The following is a 27,552-nucleotide window of genomic DNA, read 5'->3' as shown; positions in this document are numbered from 1 at the left end:
AGTATCTTTCCAGAGGTAGTAAGTTAAATTGAGGTCATCAGCATGGGCCCTAATCCAACATGACTGGTGTCCTTGTAAAAAGGGAAAATCTGGAGACAGACACACACAGAGGGAAGACCATGTGAGGAGACACAGGGAGAACACCATGTGATGATGAAGGCAGAGATCAGGGTGATGCATCAATATGTTAAGGAATGCTGAAGAGTGGCAGTAAACCACCAGAATCTGGGAGGCCTGGAACATATTCTCCTTCACAGCCCTCAGAAGGAACAACCAACACCTTGGCCTCAGATTTCTAGCCTCCAGAATTAGGGGACTGTGTATTTCTATTGTTTACACTCCCAAGCTTGTGGTACTCTGTAACAGCTATCCTAGGAAGTTCACACAATGAAATGTATGTTGGAAATCCCACAGACACATCTTTGAAAGTGTACTTGTGCTAAGACTAGTGCAAGGCTGTAACCAGAGAGCAGAACAGCTGAGGAGAAGGACTTGTGGACCAGGTGTAAGTTCCAGGTGGAAGGATGAGCTAGAACACTACCAGTAGAGCTCTGGGGGTATCTGGAATAAATTAGAAAGAAGGACCCCTCCCTCCCCCAGGAGTAGCCCTATGAAGAAAGACCTGACTGAGCTCAGCCATGATGAGTTAATGATTCCTATTTGTGCAGCAAGAATTCTGGCCCTGAGATTTTTCATGGACAAAGTGCAGGTCAGATAATAATGGGGGAAACCACTCTATGCTCAGAAACTCACACACATTCTCTATCACCTAGCTCTTCAAGTCCAAGTTCCCTTCCTTGTCTTTCAAGACTCCCCACAATCTTCCATTAATTTCCCTCCTCCTTGACACTAACCCCAGGGAGCTCATACTACAAGCCGAGTTCTGCACTCATCCATTCACCCATTCATCTAAACTATTGTTAAATATGTGAACTACACTGTTCCTGGCATGAAAAATCACGTAAGACACACTGACTGTATGGCACTTACAGGTTCCTGGAAGTTGCCTAAGCACAAGATAAGGTAACTGCAATAAAAGCCAGTTTTTCGAGAAGTCACACACTCAGTGATGAATGTGACACAGTTGTAGTTGAAGTCAATACATCACACCAATAGCTGAAGTTGACGGCTGAATCCATAGGATATCAGAGTATCAATGAGATCATCTGAACATTAACAAGTCAGCTATCGTCCCAAGGAAATATCCAAAAGGGCAAAAGGTCTAGAAATGACAGAGCAAGGACACCTGATAAAACCTGTACCCCACAGAAGACTTAGCAGACCGCCATCGGGTGTGCTTGCGATGGCATAGTGAGGTAGGTACCTTCAAATATTTGAAAAACTTTAATATACACACTTTCCTCTGAAGTCACTCAGAGGAAAGTCAACCCTGGAGACACAATTTTGGGAATCATCATCATATAAGGGGGAGTTTATGTTATGAGCCAATGAGAACACTTGTAAAGCAATAAAAAGGGGAAATTATGGGGTGCATTTGGGTGACTCAGTCCGTTAAGCATCCAACTCTTGACCTCAGCTCAGGTCTTGATCTCAAGGTCATGAGTTCATGCCCCACACTGGGCTCCAGCTAGACATGGAGTCTACTTAAAAAGAAAGGGGGGGAATCTAGATAATCAGGCATAGGAATTGGGTAGAGCTCCTGGCCATGGCCAAATTCACCGGCATATCAAGTTGGGGTAGAGGACATGAAGTCTACAAAGAAGATGGGGAGGAACTTTCATGGTGGCAGATTTTTATTTTCTTAGATAGAAATAAGGAAGGCCATCCTCAGAATCAGAGACACAAAAACTAGTGAATTCCCCTTGAAATCAGACGTCCATTGTCTATCTGTATTGTGAGAAATAGTGTGGTAGAACTCTAAGGTGCCTTCTAGCTTTAGGATTCGGTGGTATAATATCAATACCACTGTACAAGCAAGGGGGAGATTCCATTTTTAAGGGGCAGGAATGGTGTGCAGAAAACATTTAAAAATTTTTTATTATTATTATTATTTTTTAATAAACATATAATGTATTTTCATCCCCAGGGGTACAGGTCTGTGAATCGCCAGGTTTACACACTTCACAGCACTCACCATAGCACATACCCTCCCCAATGACCATAACCCCACCCACCTCTTCCGACCCCCCTTCCCCCAGCAACCCTCAGTTTGTTTTGTGAGATGAAGAGTCTCTTATGGTTTGTCTCCCTCCCAATCCCATCTTGTTTCATTTATTCTCCTCCTACCCCCCCAAACCCCCAATGTTGCATCTCCACTTCCTCATATCAGGGAGATCATATGATAGTTGTCTTTCTCTGCTTGACTTATTTCACTAAGCATGATACGCTCTAGTTCCATCCATGTTGTCGCAAATGGCAAGATTTCCTTTCTTTTGATGGCTGCATAGAACTACCCTATGACCCAGCAATTACACTACTGGGCATTTACCCTAAAGATACAAACGTAGTGATCCGAAGAGGCACGTGCACCCGAATGTTTATAGCAGCAATGTCCACAATAGCCAAACTATGGAAAGAACCTAGATGTCCATCAACAGATATACGCAGAAAACATTTTTAAAGGAGATTTTTATTCTGTGAACAAAGACTGTAAAGGAGGGGGATGGTGGGGAGAAGCAGCGAAGGACAAGGACACCAGCTGGTGAAGTTTATGAGTCCCAGCATTAGCTAATAAAGTGTTCTTCGTGCTTCCTTGAACAAAACAACCGAGACAAATACTGATACTGGATTTGAACATAGGTAAATTTGGGGAACTATGTCCATTGTATGATGGCCCTCGAAGTTAGTGCCTAACTGGGGTGAGGTTAACAGTCATGGAGAACAAAGAGGTGGTACAAGAGAGATCAAAGAGGAAGAATTAATGGAATCTGGTAACTTATTTCAAAAGGTGGGAGAGAAAAGCAAAAGTAAGTATATTCCCAATTTACTGGATATGGTGGGGCAAGGAAGAAAAAGCCTATAGTCAAATGTCACACAATTATTGCTAATGAACAGAAAATGGACAGACCCACTGAAAAAAGGAGGAGTGCTCTGCGAAGAAGTAAATTAAGCACCAGTGCTTAGTTCATGGTAACTTACTGATGGCCTTCCCAGGTCTGAAAAGAGCAAGCTCTACTTCCTTCCATTCGTCCAGCCTGTCCAGCAGTGCCCAGGTGTTACTACCACCGTGCACATGACTTGTGTGTGCTACTGTGGTAGGAAGGTAGTAAGAAGTAGGTCCTTACTTAAATTAGTAAGGTAGTAAGGTCCTCAAGAGACCAGGCTCTGGAGTCAAACCACCCTGTGGTCAGTTTTGGTTCCACAGCTCACTGGCTATGTGGTCTTATAATTTCTGTGCCCCAATTTCCTCACTTGTAAGAAGAACACTCTAAGTGTTCTTACATAAAAAGGTCAGAGAATTAACTAAGATAATATAGGCCATGCGTTTACCACTATGCTTGGTACATAGTGCTCCAACTGAGCAGCTTTCAATAAGTACTTCCCTTATTTTACTACGACTATAACTACTACTACTATTACTACCACTGTCTTAAACAAATCAACAGCAAATCATGTCTGATATGTTAAGGACTTAAGCAAGGTAAAATGCAGTCCAAAATGTTGGCACGTTTCAAACATGGCACCTCCCAGAATTCATGACATGTCATGATCCAAGGTAATTGTACTCTGACAGACTGAGAGAATTCCTGAAATGAATCCCTGGGTCCCAAGGCATTCTGGGAATCCCCACAAGTCCTCCGTTATTATCCTATCCCCAGGTACCCTCTCCACTGAGACATGCTCCAGTTGCAGACCAGCTTTGTAGCTCAATGGTTTCACACATTCACTGAAAGCCCAGGAAAGGATTTCTCTTATTTACTGGGATATACAATTTGGTGTGTACATAAACAGCTTTTCCTCATTCCTCAAACCATCTGCCTAGTCTATTATGAATTATGACAGGCATCCTGAAAAAGGAACACTCATTCTAAAGAGAATAAGGAAGTGTTTCACAAGAGTAAAGGAAGGAGCACTGGATTAAAGTTCAGACTCTACTGTTGATTTAGTGTGGATGCCTTAAGATCTCTGGCATTGTTTCCTCCCTTACAAAATAGGAATTATATCTACTCGGTCAACTTCGCAACACTGGCATGCAGGTCAAGTGAAAAAACAAAACATAGAAGCACTGTATAAGTGCCAAATACTTTATAAGATATTCATGATATCACTATATGGACCATCATTTTTCCTCAAAGGATGAAAGAGACCTACAAGATTTTCCAAATTTGAAGAACATCACTTATAGCATATAATTTTCTTCATCATCACTATTTTTTTTAAGATTTTATTTATTTATTTGACAGAGATCACAAGTAGGAAGAGATGGAAGCAGAAAGAATGAGAGGGAAGCAGGCTCCCCGCCGAGCAGAGAGCCCGATGCGGGACTCGATCTCAGGACCCTGAGATCATGACTTGAGCCGAAGGCAGTGGCTTAAACCACTGAGCCACCCAGGTGCCCCGATCATCACTATTTTTTAAATTACTTTTACCACTTCTCAGAGCTATTCTGGGGATTAAACAAGATCACATTTTTGTTTATTTATTTATTTATTCATTTTGGTATTTTTAATTAGAGAGAGAGAGTGCATGGAGTGGGAAGGGGCAGAGGGAGAAAGAGAGAACCTTAAGCAGGCTCCATGCTCAGCACAAAGCCCAACACTGGGCTCAGTCTCACAACCCTGAGATCACGATCTGAGCCGAAATCAAGAGTTAGACACATACCCAAGGAAGCCACCCAGGCGCCCCTAAACAAGATCATGTTTTAAATGGAAACACTAGCTTTGTGCAGTGGCAGTATCGTAGTCAATGAAGTTTATCTGAGACGCGATTATTGCTAATTAAATGGAAATACTAAATTCAGCCTGAGGTAATAACAATAATATTTATAGAATCTGTACTACGTGCCAGGCATTATGCTTGGGATTTTATATGCCTAATCTTACTCAGTTTCTTAAAACAGCACTTCAAATGAAAAAGCTCAGTTGTCCCTGTTATGCTCATGAGAAAATTAAGATTCAAAGGACTTAAATAACTCACACAAATCCTCACAGTCAATGTCAAAGCTGAGATTTGGGGCGCCTGGGTGGCTCAGTTGTTAAGCATCTGCCTTTGGCTCAGGTCATGATCTCAGTGTCCTGGGATTGAGCCCCACATCAGGCTTCCTGATTGGTGGGAAGCCTGCTTCTCCCTCTCCCTCTCCCCCTGCTTGTGTTCCTGCTCTCGTTGTCTCTCTGTCAAATAAATAAATAAAATCTTAAGAAAAAAAAAAGCTGAGATTTGAACTCAGGTCTGTTCCTCTCAGCTATATGGCCAGGGCACATTCCTCATTCTCTCCTGAATACCAGCTTCATGGGGCTAATAATGGCATTGTGAACCTACAAGGACATCCTTAAATAGGACAACCATCTATCTGTAAATACCAAGGACCTATAAGATTTTGTGTAAATAACTATTTAAGCATTCTTCAATAGTCATTATTTCAATTCCTACCTTCTATAATACCAATTATTTTTGCATCATCTTTATCTAGCAATTAGGATAAACACTCTGCCTGACTACATATATTAAAATACCCATATATATAAGTTTGAGAATCATATATAATATCCAAATACACATCTTTGGATGTACTATATCTTAATGACACCAAAAGAGTTGTGTTGATTTTGAAATACACTTGGCATTCAAAGACAGAAAAAAAATAAAGGAGAAGTTACACAAGATAAAGGAAAGAGCACAGATTTAGGCCAATCTGGGCTTATAAATCCCAGCTCCATCACTTACAAATTTTTTGACCTGACAAAGTCTATCACTTATTAGAGTTTCTATTTCTTTATCTTTAAAATGAGAATACTAGCACATACCCCACCTGGCTGTCAAAAAACTTTAATAGTACAGAATGTGTAAAGTTTCTAGGATAGAGCTAGGTAACTTTTCTCTTCTATGCCAGTAAGAGGTAGCAATATGACAGTGTTCACAAATGAAGCCATGAGGAAATAGTTTCATAGTTGCAGTGAAACTGAATAACCTATCGTAAACCTGTTTAGAACACCTGCGCCCAGCCACACCTACAAAGAAAATGAAAGACCAGAAAAGTATTTCCCCAAAGAATTCATGGAAAGTGTAACTGTGACACAGCCCAAGACTCATTAGCATAAGGAGAGTACGTGGACCAGATTTGTAAAGCAAAATGTGTACTGGGGAGTAGAAATGTAAAGCTACTCTCTTCCTTACCCTCAACTTATCCCAGCAGATTGGGACCTTGTCATTCAAAGACACAGTTAGGAGAGTGGTTAGAAGTACCGATCATGGGTCATCTGGGTGGCTCAGTTGCTTAAGCGACTGCCCTCCGCTTCTGTCATGATCCCGAAGTCCCAGGATCGAGTCCCGCACTGGGCTCCCTGCTCGGCAGGAAGTCTGCTTCTCCCTCTGACCTCTCTCCTCTTGTCCTCACCTCTCTCATTCTCTCTTCTCTCTCTCAAATAAGTTAAAAAAAAAACCAAAAAACAAAACAAAAAAAACTTAAAAAAAAAAAAGTAGCGATTACGGAGTCAGATGGATGGAGGTCCAAAGTCTGGTCCTCTCACTCATTAGTTAAATGACCAGGGAAGTTGCATAACCTCTCTAATCATAAATTTCCTCTTGGGAATAGCGATGATAAACTCAGGAAAATATCTACTTATAAGGAGGTATAGAAGAAAATGAAATTCACATATAAATCTCTCAGCACATACGTGATGAGTAAAGAAGCACTTATAACTTAATGATGATGATGGTAACTGATATGGAAGGTTTGCTGCCTGAATGATACTGAGAACCTACAGTCCTAGGGATTTGAGTCAATATAAAAAACGAAACAAAACGAAAATCAAGGAGTGCCTTTCTGGGCTAGAGTAAACCAATGGTTTCTAGAGTCATTTGGATAGTCCATCCTTCCCTCAAAACTCCCAGCCCAGCCAGGAGTCCTGGACAGTCAAAGTTACTCCTAGATGGTGTAAGAAGAAGTAAAGGACCCAGCTCAGCTCCAAACCTGCTCCATAGGTAATTCTGAAACTTTGGGTCAAGGTTTGGAAAATCCCTAAACCCCACTGATAAACACAGTGTCAACCAAATGGTTTATTTCCAGAAACACTTCAACATATTTGCCCTCAGGGAAATGAAAGTCCCACATCTAAAATTGGCACCCAGAGATTCCTTGCGAACTCAACACGTCAGTCCTCCCCTTCTGCACCCTCCCAATACAATTAGATGGTTGTCTCTATGATTTTTACATTTCTGCCCTTGTTAAAATTCCCAGGGGCTTGCTTTCAAATATGTTGATGTTGTTTGGCTTTAAAATAAAAGATCAGTATTAGGGCCCCTGGGTGGCTCAGTCAGTTCAGCCTCTGCCTTCGGCTCAGGTCATGATCCCAGGGTCCTGGGATCGAGCTGGCACAAGCTCCCTGCTCAGCAGAGGGGCCTGCTTTTCCCTCAGCCTACCCCTGCCCCTGCTGTGTTCTCCCGCTCTCTGTCAAATAAATAAACAAAATCTTTAAAATAAATAAATAAAATATAAGTATGAAAGAAGGTTTAACTAAGCAAAGAAAACAAAGAAATCTCAGATGAGTAAAAATCAGATCTGAAGATCTAAAAGGAAAAAATATTAGTATCAGAGATTATTCGCACTTAATTGATACAGGTGATACGGTTATCAAATTACTGTTGAACCAACATTAGATCTTAATTTATTTAAAACATTTCTATACTGTTACTGTGGCAGTTCCCCCCCACCACCAGACACACACCAGGGAAAAAGCAAAGTATTATTTTTTTTAAAAATCTAAGTAAAGAGACCAGTTGCTTAAAAATCTCAGTTGATTAAGGGTCAAAGGATGATTTCTTTAGACCTGCAAAACAACGCAATATAAATATTTCTAAATAGACATTACTCTGTTTCACACAAAAGTAAAATTCTACACTATAATCTCTCAATTATGATTTCTATAAATTCACTGTGATAACTTTATGCAGTTCAGTGTACAGAGGAATTAGGTCCAACATTTGTATATCATGGACTCATGCTAACCGCAAACTTAGGAACACATAAATGTGTTGCTATCAGTCAGAAAAATGTCCCTATTTTTTTTTAAAGGAAGATACCATATTATCAACATATCTATAGAAGCGGTGCTAATTCCTCTTCACTGATCATAACACGCATACGTTATGTACATTTGTGCTACGCGAACATCCTTACCTGTAGTACCTGAGACAGTGTGTTTGAAAGCATCACAGAGATTCCCTGCTTTAGAACCATTTTACTCACCATCCTTTAATTTTTTTGTAAAGGCGGTGCTTCTTGTATAAGAGAACTTTAACGGGAACCCATACCAGTAGAGTCACAGAAGCCACATAGGCAATGGAACAGGAAACAATCAGCCAATAATGCGTTTTCCCAGGGCTACCCGCTTTCTTTTGATAGGCAGTGGCAAACTGTTCCACGATCACCAGCGTGGGAGTGGCGAAAGCAACAAACTCAAGAAGCTCAAAAATCAGGAGCTTGATGAGTCTTCCAGAAGCCATCCTGAGAAGGGCTAGCTGCTGATGATCAAACACTCCCCCTTCGGTTGTGAGTGGCGTATGGACACTGATACTGAGCGAGGATCCAGTTCCTTGTCCTGAAATCACTAATCAGTGACTTTTTATTCTTTTATTGACCCTCATATGGTTCAATGATCTTCCAACTTGCTGAGCGAGGTCTCTTAAAGAAACAGAACAGTGGTGGAGATGATGACTTAATGTGTTTGCACGTCCATTATTCAAAGTCAAATGGATTTCTGAATATGCTTTGCAGCGCTGGTAAAAAGCAGATCTTTCAGCGTAGCTTGGATTGCCAACTTGAGCACACACACAAAAATTATGGAATACTTAACATTTGTTAAGTGGAACCATCCAGAATCATATAATTTTAGAGTTAAAGGAGAAGAAGAACTGTAATGTGATCCTTGATTTTTTATCTAAGCAAATCCAGGCAAAAAGAGATACCCAAAACCGGGGTCCTCATCAAGGAAAAGTACCCCTTGTTTTTCTTCAAAGTGTTCAGAAAGGGAGTTTGGATTCACACTGCGAGCCTCCTAACCAGATTTCTTCCTAGTACCTGAACTATCTGTTCTTGCACATTAATTGTTGTGTAACCCAGATTAATATTTTTATTTTGCTGGTGAGGGAACCGACATGTGTTGGAAACCTGTTTTCAGGATTGACGTCTTAAGAGCTGTCCATATTTAGTCCGAAAGCATATCAAATATTTAAAAGACAACAACCGTCTCCATGAATAGCCTTCTTTCAAAAACTACTTGGGAGCACCTACAAATGAGCACTTCACCTTTGCTAGGTGCTGGAGTGTGAAGGTGAATGGACAGAAGATTTCTGCCCTAAAGATGCTCAAAGTCCAACAGACAAAACATACCTGGGAATGAGAAAAATCACTGAGGTCAGAAGTACAGCCCAAGTGCTATGGTAACACAGAGGAGAATTTCCTCTTCGGGCTGTGGGAAGGGGAGGGAAAGATGAGGAGGACAGATGGCAGGTTTTGGGGTGTCGGTAATATTCCAGACACACACACAAAAAGCCCGGAGGCTAGAGCGGTTATGAGAGTCTGGTGTCCCGTGGCAGGAAGTAAGGACAGGTGATGTTAGAAGACGTGGCTGGGGTCAGAATGTCAATGATCCATGAAGGATCTGGGTGTGGGTGTGGGGTGGGGTGGGGTGGGGTGTCTGTGTGTGTGTGTGTGTGTGTGTGTGTGTGTGTGTGTGAGGCAGGCAGCGATAAAGCAATGTTTTCTGGACAGAAGAGCCACTTCCTTGATCATTTGGAAAGGGTGGCGAGTGCTGGTGTGCAGGACGGACAGGAGCGGTGTTAACCTGGAGGTGGGGAAGCCAGTGGGGAGCCCCAGAGCCGCCTGGGCAGTGGGGAGAGCCTTGGCTGCAACGGATGAAGCAAGAGTGCTGAGGGGAGCACTTATTCTCATCCCTTCCACACACTGGCTTCCTTCGATGGTTTCCCCTGTGCCTCCCGGCAGCCTGAGGCACGCCATTATTTCTCTGGGTTCCTCTCTCCCCAGGCAGGCCCTTTGCAGAAGGGGCACTGTGCCGCCTGGCTCCCCAGTGCCCCTAGGATTCTGGTAGCAGTTTTGAGGATTGCCTCCTCCGGCCCGCCCACTGCAACGCAGTCAGTCAGCCGCTTCCTCAAGCTAGCTATTTTATTTGAACTTGAACTTGCAATCTGCTGATGTTTTGCGGAAGTCCTCTCAAACAAGAGCTGGAAGACTGGTACAGAGAACATGAGAGGACAGGGTAGAAAAACCATGTGAGCACCATTTCTGTCATCAACTATTTTTTTTTTTAAAGATTTTATTTATTTATTTGACAGACAGAGATCACAAGGAGGCAGAGAGGCAGGCAGAGAGAGAGAGGAAGGGAAGCAGGCTCCCTGCTGAGCAGAGAACCCGATGTGGGGCTCCATCCCAGGACCCTGGGGTCATGACCTCAGCCGAAGGCAGAGGCTTTAACCCACTGAGCCACCCAGGTGCCCCACCAACTATTTTTAATACCATATAATTGTCACTGATTCTCCATGTCATCCCTGACAAAACTTTATATTTAAGAGAAACTGGATACAAACTAGACTCTAACCTCCTAGCCCTCTGTCTTGAGTCATCAGTGGTATGATGTGTTATGATTTCTTCTAGAAATTTTGTGTATTAATAGGAATTGTGACCTGGGCATTTGAAGACAATTGTTGAATAAAATTGCCTGGAACGAAGTAAAAGGACTCTGGGCTAGGTCTTTAATTCCATTTTAAATACTCATTTTATTTTTTTATTTCCATGTGTGGGAATTTAAAAATGGCACTCATTTTATATTTCTCACATCTAATTTCCCTCCAGTTTCTTAAAATTTATTTAAGATTTTATTTATTTATTTGACAGAGAGAGAGAGTTCACAAGTAGGCAGAGAGGCAGGCAGAGAGAGAGGGGAAAGCAGGCTTCCTGCTAAGCAGAGAGCCCAACGTGGGTCTTGATCCCAGGACCCTGAGATCACAACCTGAACTGATGGCAGAGGCTTAACCCACTGAGCCACCCAGGCACCCTCCCTTCTAGTTTCTAATGTCTCTTCACCTTTACCTTCAAAGACAGAGTTCATGTGATAGGACCCAGAATTCTCTACAGCACGGAAAGCTCTGATAACTAGTCGTGCTGTCTGAACAGGAAGGAGGTTGTGATGCTTGCTCGCTACCCACAATAAGCCTACCTCCTGTAAACAAAAGAGTGCCTGTGTTAGCATAGCTTATGAATATTTTCTATGAGTGGATCGTGGTGAGAGACACAGTTCTTCCTCACTTATGTCCCAGTTAGGGATATGTCACCAATGCACTGGTAGGACCGGAGAACACTGATGGACTGAGCTGGGCATGTCCCAGGCACAGTCCTCCACACCCCTCTCCAGCCACATCTGGATGAACAGGCCCTGGTTCACAGAATGCCCCTCTGTAACCTGGGCCAGGTGCTCCAGCTTAGAAATCTGAACCAAGAAACACAGGGAGAATTTGGTAAGTGGAAGTGCAGGAGGCCATGATCTGGAGTCCAGATTAAAGTCCAAACTCTACGTGTGGGCACCCCCCCGACCCCAGCATGTTGGGACACTCAGCACCTATTTGCTGAGTGAAGGAGGGAACGAATGGAAGCCAAGTGGTGAGGGGACAGAAGAGTCAGCACAGAAGCCAACGCAGAGAGTGAGAAGATTGGAACAGAGATCAATAGCGAGAGGCAACCACAAGGCTTACAAAATGGGCTCTTCAGTCTTGGCAACCAAAAGGGCTTGAGTCCAAGAAAGGAATATGTTTAGGAGCAGGGGCCAAAGAGTATACAAAAGCAAGATGTAAGATGACTCAGAAGAAGAGACTGAAAAAAATCAAAGTAGAGTTGATCAGAGAGGGCTTCTTGAAGGAGATGAATTTCGGCCAAATTGATTTTTCTACTGACTCACAGCAATATCCATATGTAACTTTCTCTGTGCCATATAAAGACAATTTCTTTGAAAATTAGTCCTAAGACTGTTCATAATATAGAGAGTTAGGAGAGGGGTAGGAGAGAGTAGCCAACTGTAGATGCTATGTATAACAATGCGAATGGCACAATCTCATTTTTGTCTTAAAATATCATCGCTGGGGGCGCCTGGGTGGCTCAGTGGGTTAAAGCCTCTGCCTTCGGCTCAGGTCATGATCCCAGAGTCCTGGAATCGAGTCCCGCATCGGGCTCTCTGCTCAGCAGGGAGCCTGCTACTCTTCCTCTCTCTCTCTCTGCCTGCCTCTCTGCCTACTTGTGGTCTCTGCCTGTCAAATAAATAAATAAATAAATCTTAAAAAAATATATCATCGCTGTGGATTGGAGCATAAATTAAAAATCCAGAAATACACTCCTCAGACTAAGAGTGCTGCCCCTGGGGAATGGGTGAGGCGGGGTGGAGGAGTTTTCACTCTCGATTTATTAATATTGGTATAGCTGCAATAGTTCACTAGCATAAAAACTTGAAAGTAATTACAGATTAGTAACAATCAATTAAACAAAGCAATTCTGGCTTAATAAGAACTTTATGCTCTATTTTTTAAAAATCTTTCCTCCACCTGTTTGTTGTCCCTAACTTCTCAGCAAAAGCAACATAAATGAATTGCAATTCCACTTATGCCTTAAATGGCAGCACTAAAGAGCAATGAAATAGCCAAGAGGCAAGCAGAAAGATGGGGAGAGCCTTGAATCACTTGGCCGGCGAGGCAGTGGGGACAGAATTTTATTGTTTATTCCTGATCGCACATGACAGAGCGAAAAGCATAGCCTTCCTCCTGCAGGCCCCACTCTAAGAGTTTCCTCCTCTCTGAAACCCTTCCTTACTCTCCTTCTCCAAACAGAAGGAAGCATGTCCTCCTTTGAGTCAGAACACCTGAATCCTTCTGGATCCATCCACGCTCGTACTGTAGCCCTTGTCTCCCTATATAGTTTGGGCACTGGCTCCCCTACAAAAGCTCCCTTTCCCCAGGGAAGCTCCCTGAAGGCAGAGAACACTCGCTTTCATCTTTGTACGGTCGTATCTCAGCATGGTGCCTACCACGTAATGGGCCCTTGAAAGATCTCCTGGAAGGAATGGACGGAGATGAAGAGTAAGAGAAGTGGTGGGCAGTAGGGGGAATGTGCCAAGCTTTGATAATGGCTGACTCCTCTTTTATTCCAAGAGAATCCTCGTTCTCACACTGACCTTTCAGAAGGAGAAATCACGTATTACCTGTCCCAATACAATCTGTCCACTCAGCCCGTGAGCTTCAGTTTCCTTGTGTGGTCCCAATTACAGCCTCCAGGACTCCTTCCTGCACAGCCATGGCTCTGTAAGGTCTCTAAGAAGAGAGAAAACAAAGCCCCTGGGGAATGCAGTTTCTTCACCTCAAGATGCATGTTAGGAAAAGACCATGCTTCTTATTATTTATTTATTTGACAGACAGAGATCACAAGTAGGCAGAGAGGCAGGTAGAGAGAGAGGAGGAAGCAGGCTCCCCGCTGAGCAGAGAGCTGGAAGTGGGGCTCGAGCCCAGGACCCTGGGATCATGACCTGAGCCGAAGGCAGAGGCTTTAACCCACTGAGACACCCAGGCGCCCCAAGACCATGCTTCTTTACAAGCATTCACAAAGACTTAGGTCCCAGTGTTACAATATCTTTCCCAACCTTTTCTAATCTGTATGTCCTCCAAAATGCATATCCCATAATGGATTTGAACCATTAACAAAGGAGGCTGGAGAGGACTGGCTGCTATTTGTCTGGACTAAGACATAGCCTCCAATTACTTAAGAGTCCTCAGCTCTTCTAAGGGATCCAAAATAGTCTAAAATTTCCGTAACAGATTGGGAGGCAGGGTAGGTTCCTTCACCAGGGATAGAGAACAAGTTAGCCTGGCAAAGAAAAGAATGCCATTACAGCAACATTAAGCTCCTGGGAGGAAACAATGCTGGACCCCTCACTTGGAGACAAAGACAAAAGGAGATGAGAAAGGGTTTGAAATCACCTACCCTTCCGCTGAGACCAGTTTATGCCAGTCCTGATTCTTTCCCTTCTAAGTCCCCTGACGATTCCGCCAGGCAACTGCAGGGCCAGTAACTGGAAGGACACGCAGGGGGACATTTTCATACCCCCCAATTCTTGACTTGGATTCATCCAAGACCAATTCAAAGAACTCTGCTCCTTAGTCTGCCCTTTAATGCTGGGTTTAACAACTTCCTGGTAGGAAACAGATCTGGTTTTCTGGAGCTGGGTCTGTGGTGGAAAGACTGAGTCTTGTGGTTAGAACTCACTTCCACGTAGGAATGTTGATGCAGTGTTTTTTATTTTAGTAAGCAGAAGATATCATGCTGTCCGGGGTAACACCTGTTCTCCACACTTCCAACTGTCACTTCCTTCCTGCAGGCAGGAAGTCAAAAATTCAAAGTCTCTTAAATTGTTAGTAAGATCATTTGTAATCTCAAGGCTTGTTCATTGTTTTCAGTGTAGGGTCTGTGAAACAAAATGTACAGACAGCCAGGAATGTTCCAGCATATCTGGGGTTTGTTTCCTGTGATCATATGGTGTTGATGTGCAGAAAGGCTGAAGCTGGGGGCAATGAAATTGCTCTACAGATCAGGCTGGATCTGTGGAGAGCCTCAGGAAGAGATTGGATCTAATTACTCATTATTTGTAATTTCCAAAGAGTTTTTCCAAAATACAATACCAATCCTCATAAGCAGGTGTCACCAAACAAATCACATGAAGTGAATTCAGTTAAGATTATATCACCAACGGATTGTGCCTCTTTTTGTAATGTTATGCTATCACAGTCCAGACGATGTTCAATTTTTATTACGGGAAAAAAGGACAATTTAATCTCCTTGACTATAAAATAAATAACTTTGTAAGAGCAAGGACAATAGCATATTTGCTTATACAACCCTTTTAATATCTGGTGTTTACTTAGTGATGCTATTCTTGAAATTAACAAAATTTAGAGGCTGTCCTTACTTCTGTAAAAATAATAATGCTCCCCTGAAATATTTTTTCTGTTAAAGGTGTCCAGATCTCAAACACTGAAAGACAGAAAGAAAGATGATTTAAGATTTCCCATTACACAAATTGTGTGTAATGGCATACAAATGGGAGCTAATCATTAAAAATAGACTATTAAAGAAAAGAGGAAGTTACTTCATTCTGTGCAGTGATTCTCAGATTTTATATTTTAAGAGACTACAACAGTCTGGGTTAGCTTTTCAATATTCCAAAGTTAACATATTTAAGCAAATAAATAAATCCTATTTAAATGTAGATGCAGCCCTAAATTAATTACTGCATAATCATTCCAAAGTTCATGAAAATGATTTAATCTGTATTTCTCAAATCTTCACTGCTAAGGACTTGGTAAGTTTGTAGCTCTCCAATTTTTCCTTACTTAAGATAAAATAACTTGAGGGCGCCTGGGTGGCTCAGTGGGTTAAGCCGCTGCCTTTGGCTCAGGTCATGATCTCAGGGTCCTGGGATCGAGTCCCGCATCGGGCTCTCTGCTCAGCGGGGAGCCTGCTTCCTCCTCCCTCTCTCTCTCTGCCTGCCTCTCCATCTACTTGTGATTTCTCTCTGTCAAATAAATAAATAAAATCTTTTTAAAAAAAAGATAAAATAACTTGAAAACATGGGGGTGCCTGGGTGGCTCAGTGGGTTCAAGCCTCTGCCTTCGGCTCAGGTCATGATCTCAAGGTCCTGGGATTGAGCCCCACATCAGGCTCTCGGCTCCGTGGTGAGCCTGCTTCCCCTTCTCTCTGCCTGCCTCTCTGCCTACTTGTGATGGCTCTCTCTCTGTCAAATAAATAAATAAAATCTTAAGAAAACAATAACTTGAAAACAGTATTAGTGGACACGGCCAGATCTTTGTGAAGTCCACAGAAATGACAACTCTTCAGTTATTTTGTTTAATGTAGATCAGAGAAAATTTCCAAGTGGTATGCCTAAATGCAGTGCTCCCTCACTCCACTGGGTGGAGCAAGTTTTGTTTTGGTTTTAATCACAGATTTTAAGTCCATATTTTTAATGATATTATGGATTTGGAATTTTCTAACCTAAAGTACTCCTTTAAAATTTAGACTATAAAGGCATACAAGTTTTAGGTCTTCTTGTACTATGTATATTTGGCCCACTTAGTTCCAAAAACATTAATAAGTAAGTTTGCTTATCTCTTCTCTGTCCAAAGCCACCAGTGGCTTCCCATATCGTTTTGAGTAAAAGTCTATGGTTTTGCCAGAATTTTCAAGGGTTTCCAGAATCTTCCCCACCCACCTTTCGGTCTAACTTAACTTCCCATTACTCTCCCTCTTGCTGTTCTCTCCGATGTTCTCCAAAAGTGCCAGACATAGAGGTTCCACCCATCATGAAGACTTTGTCCTTGCTGTTCCCTCCCCCAAGACATCCAACGAGCCAACTACCTCCTTTTCTTTAGGTCCTTATGTGAATGACACGTCAACTGTGAGACTGCTTATCTAAAATGTCAACACACCCCCTTCCTTAATTTCCTGATCTTTCCCCTTCTTTATTTTTCCTCTTATTTACTTAACAATATAATGTTTATTTGACTTTCTTATTATATTGTCTGCTCTCTCACCTGGAATGTGAGTTTCTTTAGGGCAGAAACTTTTACCAGTTTTGATCTCTGTTATATACTCAAAACTAGACTAGTGCTTGGCACATAGTAAAATCTCAATAAATATTTGTTGACTGAGTGACAGAATTAATTCACAAATGAACTGAGTGGACCCTCAATGCTAGCTTTTGTGCTAATGCCAGCATACGAAGATGACCAAGACACACTCTCTGTCCTTATAAGCTTACAGTCTAATTAAACAGACAGACATTTCCACAAGTAATTTCAATAGAAGCACAATGAGAGATGGACACCCAAGTCCCTGGAAGCATAGAGGAGAGCAACATGGAGGTTCAGGTAAAGCTTCCTGAAAAAAAAAAGAAAAGAAAATAGGCACATTTTCTGTGCTCAGGAAGCTAGTCTAGCTACAGAAATACAATACTCAAAAAAGCAAAAGGGAAATTTAAAACTATCTTGAGACAAATGAAGATGAAAACACAATATACCAAGGCTTAAGGGATATAACAACAACAACAAAAAGTACTTAGAGTTTACAGTGATAAGAAAGATCTCAAACATGCAACCTAAATTTATATCTCAAGTAACTAGAAAAAGAACAAATTAAACCCAAAGTTAGTAGAAGGATGGAAATAATAAAGGTCAGAGAAGAAATAGATAAAATAAGAAATTGAGGAATACAAAAATAAACAAAACCAAGTTTTTTTTTAAAAAGATTTTTATTCATTTATTTGACAGAGAGACACAGTGACAGAGGGAACACAAACAGGGGAAATGGGAGAGGGAGAAGCAGGCTTCCTGCAGAGCAGGGAGCCTGATGCAGGGCTTGATCCTAGGTCTCTAGGATCATGACCTAAGCTGAAGCAGCCGCTTAATGACTGAGCCACCCAGGCGCCCCTAAGACCAAGTATGAAAAAAAGAGAGAAGACTCAAATAAATAAAATCAGAAATGAAGGATGAGACATTACCACTGATGCCACAGAAACAAAGATATCATGAGAAACTAATACGAACAATTATATGATGAAAAGTTAGACAACTTAGACGAAATGAGTAAATTTTTAGAAACATAAAACCTATGAATAAATCAAGATGAAACAGAAAGGGGCATGTGTCCAACTCTTGATTTTGGCTGAGGTTATGATCTTAGGATCAGGGAATTGAGCCCTGCATCTGGCTCTGCGCTAGGCATGGAGCCTGCCTAAGGATCTCTTTCTCCCTCTCCCTCTGCCGCCTTCTTTACGCACACACATGCATGCATTCTCCCCCTCTCTCTTGAAAAAAAAAGAAAAGAAAGAAAAGAAAACAGAAAGACTAAACAGATCAATAATAAATACTGAGTAATAAATACTGAGATTGATCAATAATCAGGAACCTCCTGGGGAAAAAAAAAAAAAAAAAGCCCAGGGTCTGTGTCTTCATAGGTGAGTTCTATCAAACATTTGAAAATAATTAATAGTAATCCTTAAACTCTTCCAAAAAAGAGAGGGAACACTTCCAAATTCATTTTATAGGCCAGTAATCACCCTCATATAAACACCAGATAAGAAAACTATACTTGTAGTTTTCACTACTTGTGATTTTCTTGTAAAATCACAAGAAAACTACAGGCCAATATATTTGGTGAACATGGATATAAAAATCCTCAACCAATTACCAGCAAACCTAACTCAACAGCACATTAAAAATATCACATACCACAGACAAACGAAGATGTGGTCCATATACACAATGGGATATTACTCAGCCATCAGAAAAGATGAATACCCATTTTTTGCATCAACATGGATGGGAATGGAGATTATGCTGAGTGAAATAAGTCAAGCAGAGAGAGTCAATTATCATATAGTTTCACGTCTTTGTGGAACATAAGGAATATCATGGAGGACATTAGGAGAAGGGAAAAATTAAGGGGAAGAAATCAGAGTGGGAGATGAACCACGAGAGACTAGGGACTCTGGGAAACAAATGGAGAGTTTTAGAATGGAGGGGAGCAGGGGACAGAGAGCCTGCTGATGGGTAGTAAGGAGGACTGCATGGAGCACTGGGTGTCATGCGCAAATAATGAATCATGGAACACTACACCAAAAACTAATGATGCACTGTATGGTGACTAATATAACACAATAAAAAAAATTTTTAAATTTTTAAAAAGCAATAAAAAACGAGAATAAAAAAAAAAGTATCACATACCAGAACCAAGTGAGACTTATCCCTGAAATGCAAGAATGGGTCACCATACACAGATCAAACAATGTGACACATCACATTAACAGAATGAAAGACAAAAAACAATCACATGATCATTTAAATAAGTGTAAAAAAATTATTTGACAAAATTCACTACCTTTTCATGATACTCTCAAAAAAAAAAAAAGTATAGAAGTAACTTGCTTCAATTCAATAAAAGCCATAAACGAAAAGCCCAAAGCTCCCATCACACTTAATGGTAAAAAGCGAAAATCTTTGCCCCTAAAATCTGGAACACAAAAACACCTGTTATGATGGCTATTATTCCACACAGAGCCCCAAAAGGGTACTGTTGGTAATGATGGATTTGGAGAAATTGGAACATTTGTATACTGTTAGGAGGGATGTATAATGGTGCACCCATCATAGAAAATATTATTGAGGTTCTTCAAAATATTAAAAATACAACCATCATATGATTAGGCAATCCCACTTCTGGGTGACTAGATCTTGAAGAAATATCTGCACTCCCACATTCATTGCAGCATTACTCACAACAGTCAAGTTGTGGAAATAACCCAGGTGTTCATTAACAGAAGAATGGATACAGCAATTACATACAATGAAATATTATTCAGTGCTTTAAAAAAAAAAAAAAAGAAGGAAATTCTACTATCTGCTGCACATGGGTGGACCTGGAAGACACACTAAGTGAAATAAGTCAATCACAGAAGGACAAATAATGAATGCTTCCTCGTACATGAAGCATCAAAATAATCAAATGTAGAGGAAAGTTCAGAGGAAAATGGCGGAGGCAGAGGATCCTGAGGTCACTTCGTTTCATGGACACACAGAGATAACAGCTACATCTGTACAACTAAAGCTGACAAAACAAAAAAAAACAAAAAACCCCAAACCCCCCAAAGACTGGCAGAATAGAACTTCCACAGTTAATCTTAGAGAGGACACGTGTGAAAGAGTGGGAGGAGGAGAGATGGGGATGAGAACCACAGCCCTGGTGAAACTGACCACAGATGGAAGGGAATCCACAAGCAAGAAGAGAAAGATTCCCACCCCACACGAGAGACACCCTGCAGCACTGGGGGCCTGCACTGAGAAGACAAGTCCTAGTAACACTTAATTTGAAAACCTGTGAAGCTTAAATTCTTAAGCTTTTAGAATCACTGAAGCTTAATTCCAGGCACTTTAAAAAACCAGTGGGTTTTGCCCAGGGAGAGCTGGAAAGCAAGAGGAAACTGAGACCCTGCCCTTAAAGAGCCAACATAATAAATAACCCTGAGGAGACAGAAGTTTGAAAAGTGCCTGTGGTATTACATAAAGTAGATTCATTTACTAATCTCAGAACATGCTCTCTAGGGGAAGAGATTTTCAGGAGACTTCTCTAAAGAATAAAAGTGCTGGTTGGTGCCATTTCTCTTCTTTACCCTCAACCTAGATAGTCACACATTTGTGGGAACCAATGTAAACATTCTCCACCTATCTTGTTGGCACTGCATGCCCTGCCCTCACATTCCCCTGTGCTCTTGCCTTATCCAACCTGCGCATTTTAGCAGATAACCCTCCAAAGCAGCTCCTAACCTTGCCACACCCTATAAGCAGCCTCAGTAGAGAACTCCAAAGTGATTCCTGCCCTAGAAAGAGGCAGGAGATAACCCCGCACACCAGTGTGCCTGTAATACCAGCAAGTGAAAACTTCCAGCTGGCTGTGCAGGGAGAGAGCCCTGCTATTCAGTGCATATGGCTAGTATGCTAGTCAGCTAGTCTGCGTGCTGACATCACCCACCTACAAGCCCATGGTGACCTCAGAAAGGCCCTCAACAATGCAGGAACCAAATCCTGCCCAGTGTACTGAAGGTAGGCAAGGGGGGGGGGGCGCGGTCATTGCAGCTGACTGGACTGAAGCAAACAAGATTCAGCCCTAACAGTAGAAAGTGTGCAACCCACAGAGGAGACACATCTGGAATTCCTGGTTCTGGTGCCCAAAGGGCACTGCGCTACAGGGACCTCTTCTACACATGGCAACTATTTTCAAGACCAGGAGATGTATCTAATCTTTCTAATACACAGAAACAGAGAGTAAGAAAAAATGAGGAATGTGTCTCAATTGAAAGAACAGGTCAAATAACAGCAAAAGAGCTAAATAAAATGGAGGTATCAATACGTGAAAAATAACTAAAAGTGATGATCATAAAGATACCCACTGGACTTGACAAAAGGGTGGAGAATCTCAGTGAGACCTTCAACAAAGAGAGAGAAAATACAAAGAGGAACGGGTCAGAGATGAAGAACTCAGTAACAGAAATAAAACATACACTAGAGGGAATCAACAGCAGATTGGAGGATGCAGAACGGGCTAGCAATCTGGAAGTCAGAGTAGTGGAAAGCAACCAAGCTGAACAGTAAAAAGAACAAAGAGTTAAAAAGAGAGACAGACAGACAGACAGACTAGGTTAAAGGAACTCAGTGATATCATCAAGTATTATGCAATGACATTATAGAGATCCCAGAAGAAAAAAGAGCACGGTAGCAAAAAAAGTTTTCTGAAGAAAATTAGCTGAAATTAGCTGATAAATAGCTGAAAATTTCCCTGGTCTGGAGAAGGACGGACATCCAGATTCCAGGAAGCACAAAAAAATCCTAATAAAATTAACTAAAGGAAGTCTGATTTGTCCCTCTCCCTCTGTCCCACCCTCTCTGGTTGTGCTCTCTCTCAAATAAATAAATAAATAAATAAATAATTTTTTAAAGAAGAAAAGTAAAGGGATGGAAAAACATATACCATGTAAATGATAGCAAAATAAAAACATAAAAAATGGGAAGCAATACTTACATCAGACAAAACAGACTTTTAAAAAAAAGATTGTGGTGAGAGGCAAAAATGGAACATTTCATAATAAAGGGAACAATCCAATAAGAGGATATAACTACTGTAAATATCTATGCACCCAAGAGAAGAGTACCTAAATACATAAAACAATTATTAACAGACATAAAGGGAATAATTGACAGTAATACAATAACAGGGTAGAGCATACTGATGGAAAATCAACAAGGAAACAAGGGCTTATAATGACACAGTAGACCAGATGGACCTAACAGATATATATGGAAGCCCCACCAAAAACAACAGAATACATTCTTTTCAAATGCACATGGAATGTTCTCCAAGATAGATCACATATCAAACCAGGAAAAAAAGTCTCAATACATTCTAGAAGACTGAAATCATATCAGGCATCTTTTCTAACCACAGTGGTACAAAAGTGGAAATCAATTACAAGAAAAAAATTGAAATAACAGAAATATGTGGAAGATGAAAAACAACCACCAAAAACCCATGCTACTAAAAAATGAATGAATCAACGAAGAAATCAAAAAGGCAATAAAAAATACATAAAGACAAATGAAAATGAAAAAACAATGGTCCAAAATCTTTGGGATGCAGCAAAAGCAGTCCTGAGAGGAAAGTTTATAGCAATACAAGCCCACCTCCCTCAAGAAACAAGAAAAATCTCAAACAACCTAACCTTATACCTAATGGAGCTAGAAAAAGAAGAACAAAGCCCAAAGCCAGCAGAAGGAAGGAAATAACAAAGATTAGAGCAGAAATAAATGAAACAGAGACCGAGAAAAGCAAGAAAAGAGATCAATGAAACCGGGAGCTGGTTTTTGAAGAAATCAATAAACCTTTAGCCAGACTCACTAGAGAAAAAGAGAGAATTCAAATAAATCAGAAATGAGTGAGCAATAACCATACCACAGAAATACAAAGAATTTTAAGAGAATATTATGAAGAATTATATGTCCACAAATCAGATGTGTAAGAATTGAATAAATTCCTAGAAACATACAATCTTCCAAAACTGAATCAGGAAGAAATAGAAAATTTGAACAAACTGATTACTAGCACTGAATTTGAATCAGTAATCAAACAATTCTGAACAAACAAAAGTCCAGGCCAGATGGCTTCAGGGGTGAATTCTATCAACCACTTTAAAAAGAGGTAATACCTATTTTTTTCAAACCATCCCCCACCCCTGCCAAAAAACAGAAGAGTTAGGAAAACCTCCAAAGTCATTCTATGAGGTTAGCATTACCTTGATATCAAAACAATATTAAGAAAAAAAAAACAGATGAAGATGCTACCAAAAAAAGAGAAGTGCAGGCATCTCTCTGATGAACATAGATGCAAAAATCCTCAACAAAATAATAGTAAACTAAATCCAACAATATATTTTTAAAAATCATTCACCATGATCAAGTAGTATTTATTCCTGGGATGCAAGAGTGGTTCAAAATTCAAAAATCAGTCAATGTGATACATTAATAAAACAAAGAATAAAGGTCATATAATCATCTCAATAGATGCAGGAAAACCATTTGACAAAGTACAACATCCACTCATAATAAAAACTCCGTGAAATAGGTTTGGGGGAACACACTGCAACACAGTAAACGCCTATATGAAAAACCCACAGCTAACATCATACTTAAAGGTGAAAAACAGAGCTTTTCCTCTAAGATCAGGAATAAGACAAAGATGCCTGCTCTTGGCAACTTCATTCAACAGAATACTGGAAGTCCTAGCAGTAGCAATCAGATAATAAAATGAAATAAAAGGCATCCAAATTGGTAAGCAAGAAGTAAAATGGTTAGTATTTGCAGATGACATAATGCTGTATATAGAAAACCCTAAAGACGCCACCAGAAAACTTATAAAATGAATTCAGTAAAGTTTCAGGATACAAAATTAAAATACAGAAATCTGTTATGTTTGTAGTCTAATAATGAACTATGAGAAAGAGGAATTAAGAAAACAATCCAATTTACAATTATACCAAAAATAAAATACATAGGAATAAACTTAACCAAGGAAATAAAAAGACTTGTACTCTCAAAACTGTAAGATGCTAGGGCACCTGGGTGGCTCAGTGGGTTAAAGCCTTCAGCTCTGGTCATGATCCCAGGGTCCTGGAATCAAGCCCCGCATTGGGCTCTCAGCTCAGCAGGGAGCCTGCTTCCTCCTCTCTCTCTCTCTGCCTGCCTCTCTGCCTACTTGTGATCTCTGTGGAATAAATAAATAAATAAAATCTTTAAAACAAAACAACAACAACAAAAAACTGTAAGATGCTGATGAAAGAAACTAAAGATGACATAAACAAATGGAAAGATATTCCATGTTTGTGGATTAGAATAATTAATATTGTTAAAATGTCCATATGACACACAGTAATCTACAGATTCAATGCAATCTCTTCACAGTCCTAAAACCAATAAGACAAAAATTTGTATGAGCAGTCAAAGCAATCTTGAGAAAGAGGAATAGAGCTGGAGGTATCACAATCCCAGATTTTGAGATACATTACAAAGGTGTAGCAATCAAAACAGGATGGCACTGGCACAAAAACACATAGATCAACAGAACAAAACAGAGAACCCAGCAATAAGCCTATGCTTATGTGGTCAGTTAATCTACAAAGGAGGCACAAACAGACAAGGGAAAAGGACAGTCTCTTCAACAAATGGTATTGGGAAAACTGAACACCTACATGTAAAAGAATGAAACTAGACCATTCCCTTACAAACGTTTATTGCAGCATTATATACAATAGCCCAAATGTGGAAGCAACCCAAGCATCTGCCCATAGATGAATGGATAAAGATATGGTATATATACACCCAATAGAATATTACTCAGCCATAAAAAAAGATGAGATCTTGACATTTGCAGCGACATGGACAGACCCAGAGGGCATTATGCTCAGTGAAATAAGACAAATTCCATGTAATTTCACGTCTAGGCAGAATCTAAAAAAACAAAAACAAAAAGCTGGACTCTTAAATGCAGAGAGAGATCAAACTGACAGTTGCCAGAGGGCAAGTGTAGTGGGGGATGAGGGAAGCAGATAAAGGGAATTAAGAGGTACAAACGTCTAAATTGTTAAACAAGTGCACAGAAAAGTGCAGCACAGGTAATATAGCCAGTAATGTAACAATGTTCAGGGACAGATGGTGACTGCACTTGTGGTGAGCACTGAATAATGTAGAGAACTGTTCAATCATCATGTTGTACATCTTAAATGGATAGAACCCTGTTATATTGATTAAACTTCAATTTTAAAAGCAGAAAAATGAAATAAGTAAATAGTCAAATTGTAGAAGTAGCAAATAGGACGGTGGTTATCAGGGGATAGAGGGAGACATGGGAAGTTCATGTTTAGTAGGGATGAAGCTACAGTTCTATAAGGTAGGTCCCAGACACCTGCTGCGTAACATTATGCCAATAGTTAGCAATGAGGTATTTTGCACTTACAAGAGGACAAATCTTATGTGAAGTGTTTTTACTAGGAAAACAACAAAACAATACCCGGAAACTTTGGGGAGTGATGGATATGTTCATTACCTAGATTGTGGTTATGGTAATACATATCTGTGTGAACACATATATCCAAGCTCACAAAATTGTCTCTATTGTGTATAATTATTTATATACCCATTATCACATCAATAAATACAGCTGGGAATTTTTTTTTTTTGCTCCAAAGCATTAAATGATTAACACTTTTATCTATCTGACTTCCCAGTTGCAATATTAGCACCATCTCTTCGTCTAGTACTTAACACATTATTAAACTCTACCCTGTGCTGTCCTTTTAAATTCACGTGCTTTATTTCCTTACACATGTATGGCCTCCCTAACAGCAGGCTCAGTATTTTGCTGCATTTCAAGGACACCCTCCCCCCAGTTTTATGGTTCACTAGGAGGACTCACAGGGTTCAGCATATTGGACTCAAGGCTATAATTTATTACACCAAAAGGACTCTGAACCAAATCAACAAAGGGAAAAGGTGCTTGGGGTTTTCAAGTCTAGGAGAAACCAGGTACAAGCTTTCAAGAGCTTCCTTGCAATAGGGTAATACAAGATGAGTTTAATTCCCCTAGCAACAGGTTGTGACTTGTAAAATGTTGCCATCTAGGAAAATTCATTAGACTTATTGCCTGGGGCTTTTACTGGGGGCTGATCTGCCTGGCATATACCCAAATTCCAGAGTTCCTAGGCAAGGCAGGTGTCCAGCATAAACCACATCATTTGTGCAAATAACGAGTTTGGGCACAGTGGGCCACTCTTACCAATTCTGGAAATGGTGGGAACCCTCCCTAAATCCAAGCCAAGGGCCAACCTTGTAAACGGGACTTTGAAAAGACAGTAGTCAGACCTACTCTTCTTTTTTCTGCCCACTTGGTCACTGTTAAGTCCCACTAATGTTCAAATATTTGCTAAATTCCATTTCCAACCTCAGGCTATTGATAAAATGAGGCAAGAGTTATCAAAGAAGTAAAAATTTCATACCTATGAAGAACTATGTTTATATTAACACCGCCTGCATGTGTTTTCAAGAACTGTCATGCCACATAATAGGAGTTTGTTCCCATATTAACCTAAACTTGGAAAACCAATTTCATGTAAACTTCTAGCTAATTATTATAAATATAGAAGTCAACAATAGGTAATGGTTAAATCACCACCACAGAGATAATGGCCCAGATATAATATCTAATTTTTAAAAATTTTTATTTCTTTAAGATGGAGAGAGAGGGCGTGAATGAGCTTGCACAAGTAGGGGGGAGGGACAGAAGGAGAGGGAGAGGACGACTCCCCACTGAGCAGGGGGCCCAACGTGGGGCTCAATCCCTGGACCCTGGATGCTTCACCACCATAGTAGCAGAATGACTTCTGCTGTGGTATGACAGGGCCCCCTCCAAATTACGCTCTAAATAAAAGGCCTGTCTTTGAGAGTAGAATAAATTGATACACATACCTTGACAGATCAACAGTCTTCTTTATCAGAAAAACCTGATTGTAAACCATAAAACCTACCTAGAGCACTTCCTTAATAGATAGTAATCTATATTTTTAAGAAGTTTTTTTAAAAAATTTACTTTAGAGAGAGAGAGCAAGCACAAGTCAGGGAGGAGGGAGCACGGGGAGGGGATGGAGGAGCAGACCACGTGCTGAGCACAGAGCTGGACACAAGGCTTGACCCCACAACCCCGAGATCATGACCTGAGCCAAAGCCAAGAGTGGGTTTCTTAGCGGACTGAGCTACCCAGGTGCCCCAGATTATATTCTGTATTTTGACAAACTCATACAGGCTTTAAGAAAAACATACAGGTTCCTTTGATTTTAATTTATCCCTGTGTCCAGGAATATAATCTGAATATTTTGCTCATCTTTGCAGCTCCGGAGTATGATGCGTATAAGGAGGCAAAAGGCTCAATCAGCAGGGTAGACCAAAATTGTGGAAAACCTTGAAATCTAACTGGGAAATTTTACACTGATTCTGTGAGGGTTTGTAAAGTAGGTGATGGAGGATGGACTGAATTTCTGAAGCATCAAAAATTATACGTAAAGCTCTGGGTAGGAACATTTTTGGGGGAGAGGGTCCTAGGTGACTGTCACTCCAAAATGTTTGTGAAGTCTCAGGCCAAGTATGTAAGGAAACTCAGGTCAAAGGCAAGCCACCTATATCAGTGTTTTCCAAACCAGTGTGACCATGAGGAACACTCAGGACCTTGTTATAGAT

At 40.7% G+C, this 27,552-nt stretch overlaps 1 protein-coding gene and 1 non-coding gene across 2 annotated transcripts in view; one reads left to right on the top strand and one right to left on the bottom strand.

Annotated features, from left to right (window-relative positions):
* The window catches only part of TMEM236 (transmembrane protein 236), a 43,124-nt gene extending 27,553 nt beyond the window's left edge, over positions 1 to 15,571 (bottom strand). Inside the window, exons 1-3 of the mRNA XM_032349532.1 lie at positions 14,153 to 15,571; positions 13,377 to 13,485; positions 8,366 to 9,508 (exon numbers count right to left, since the gene is read on the bottom strand). Coding sequence (XP_032205423.1) covers positions 8,366 to 8,622 — 257 coding nt within the window. The 5' untranslated portion in view covers positions 8,623 to 9,508; positions 13,377 to 13,485; positions 14,153 to 15,571. The remainder of the gene's footprint in view (positions 1 to 8,365; positions 9,509 to 13,376; positions 13,486 to 14,152) is intronic.
* On the top strand, positions 4,838 to 4,972 carry LOC116594535. Its single transcript, XR_004287271.1, has one exon. It is a non-coding gene; the product is annotated as a U4 spliceosomal RNA (small nuclear RNA).
* Positions 15,572 to 27,552: the final 11,981 nt, after the last annotated feature.

This window comes from Mustela erminea, chromosome 6 (genome assembly GCF_009829155.1).
Source record: "Mustela erminea isolate mMusErm1 chromosome 6, mMusErm1.Pri, whole genome shotgun sequence".
NCBI lineage: Eukaryota > Metazoa > Chordata > Mammalia > Carnivora > Mustelidae > Mustela > Mustela erminea.
This window is presented reverse-complemented; position numbering and strand designations above follow the sequence as displayed.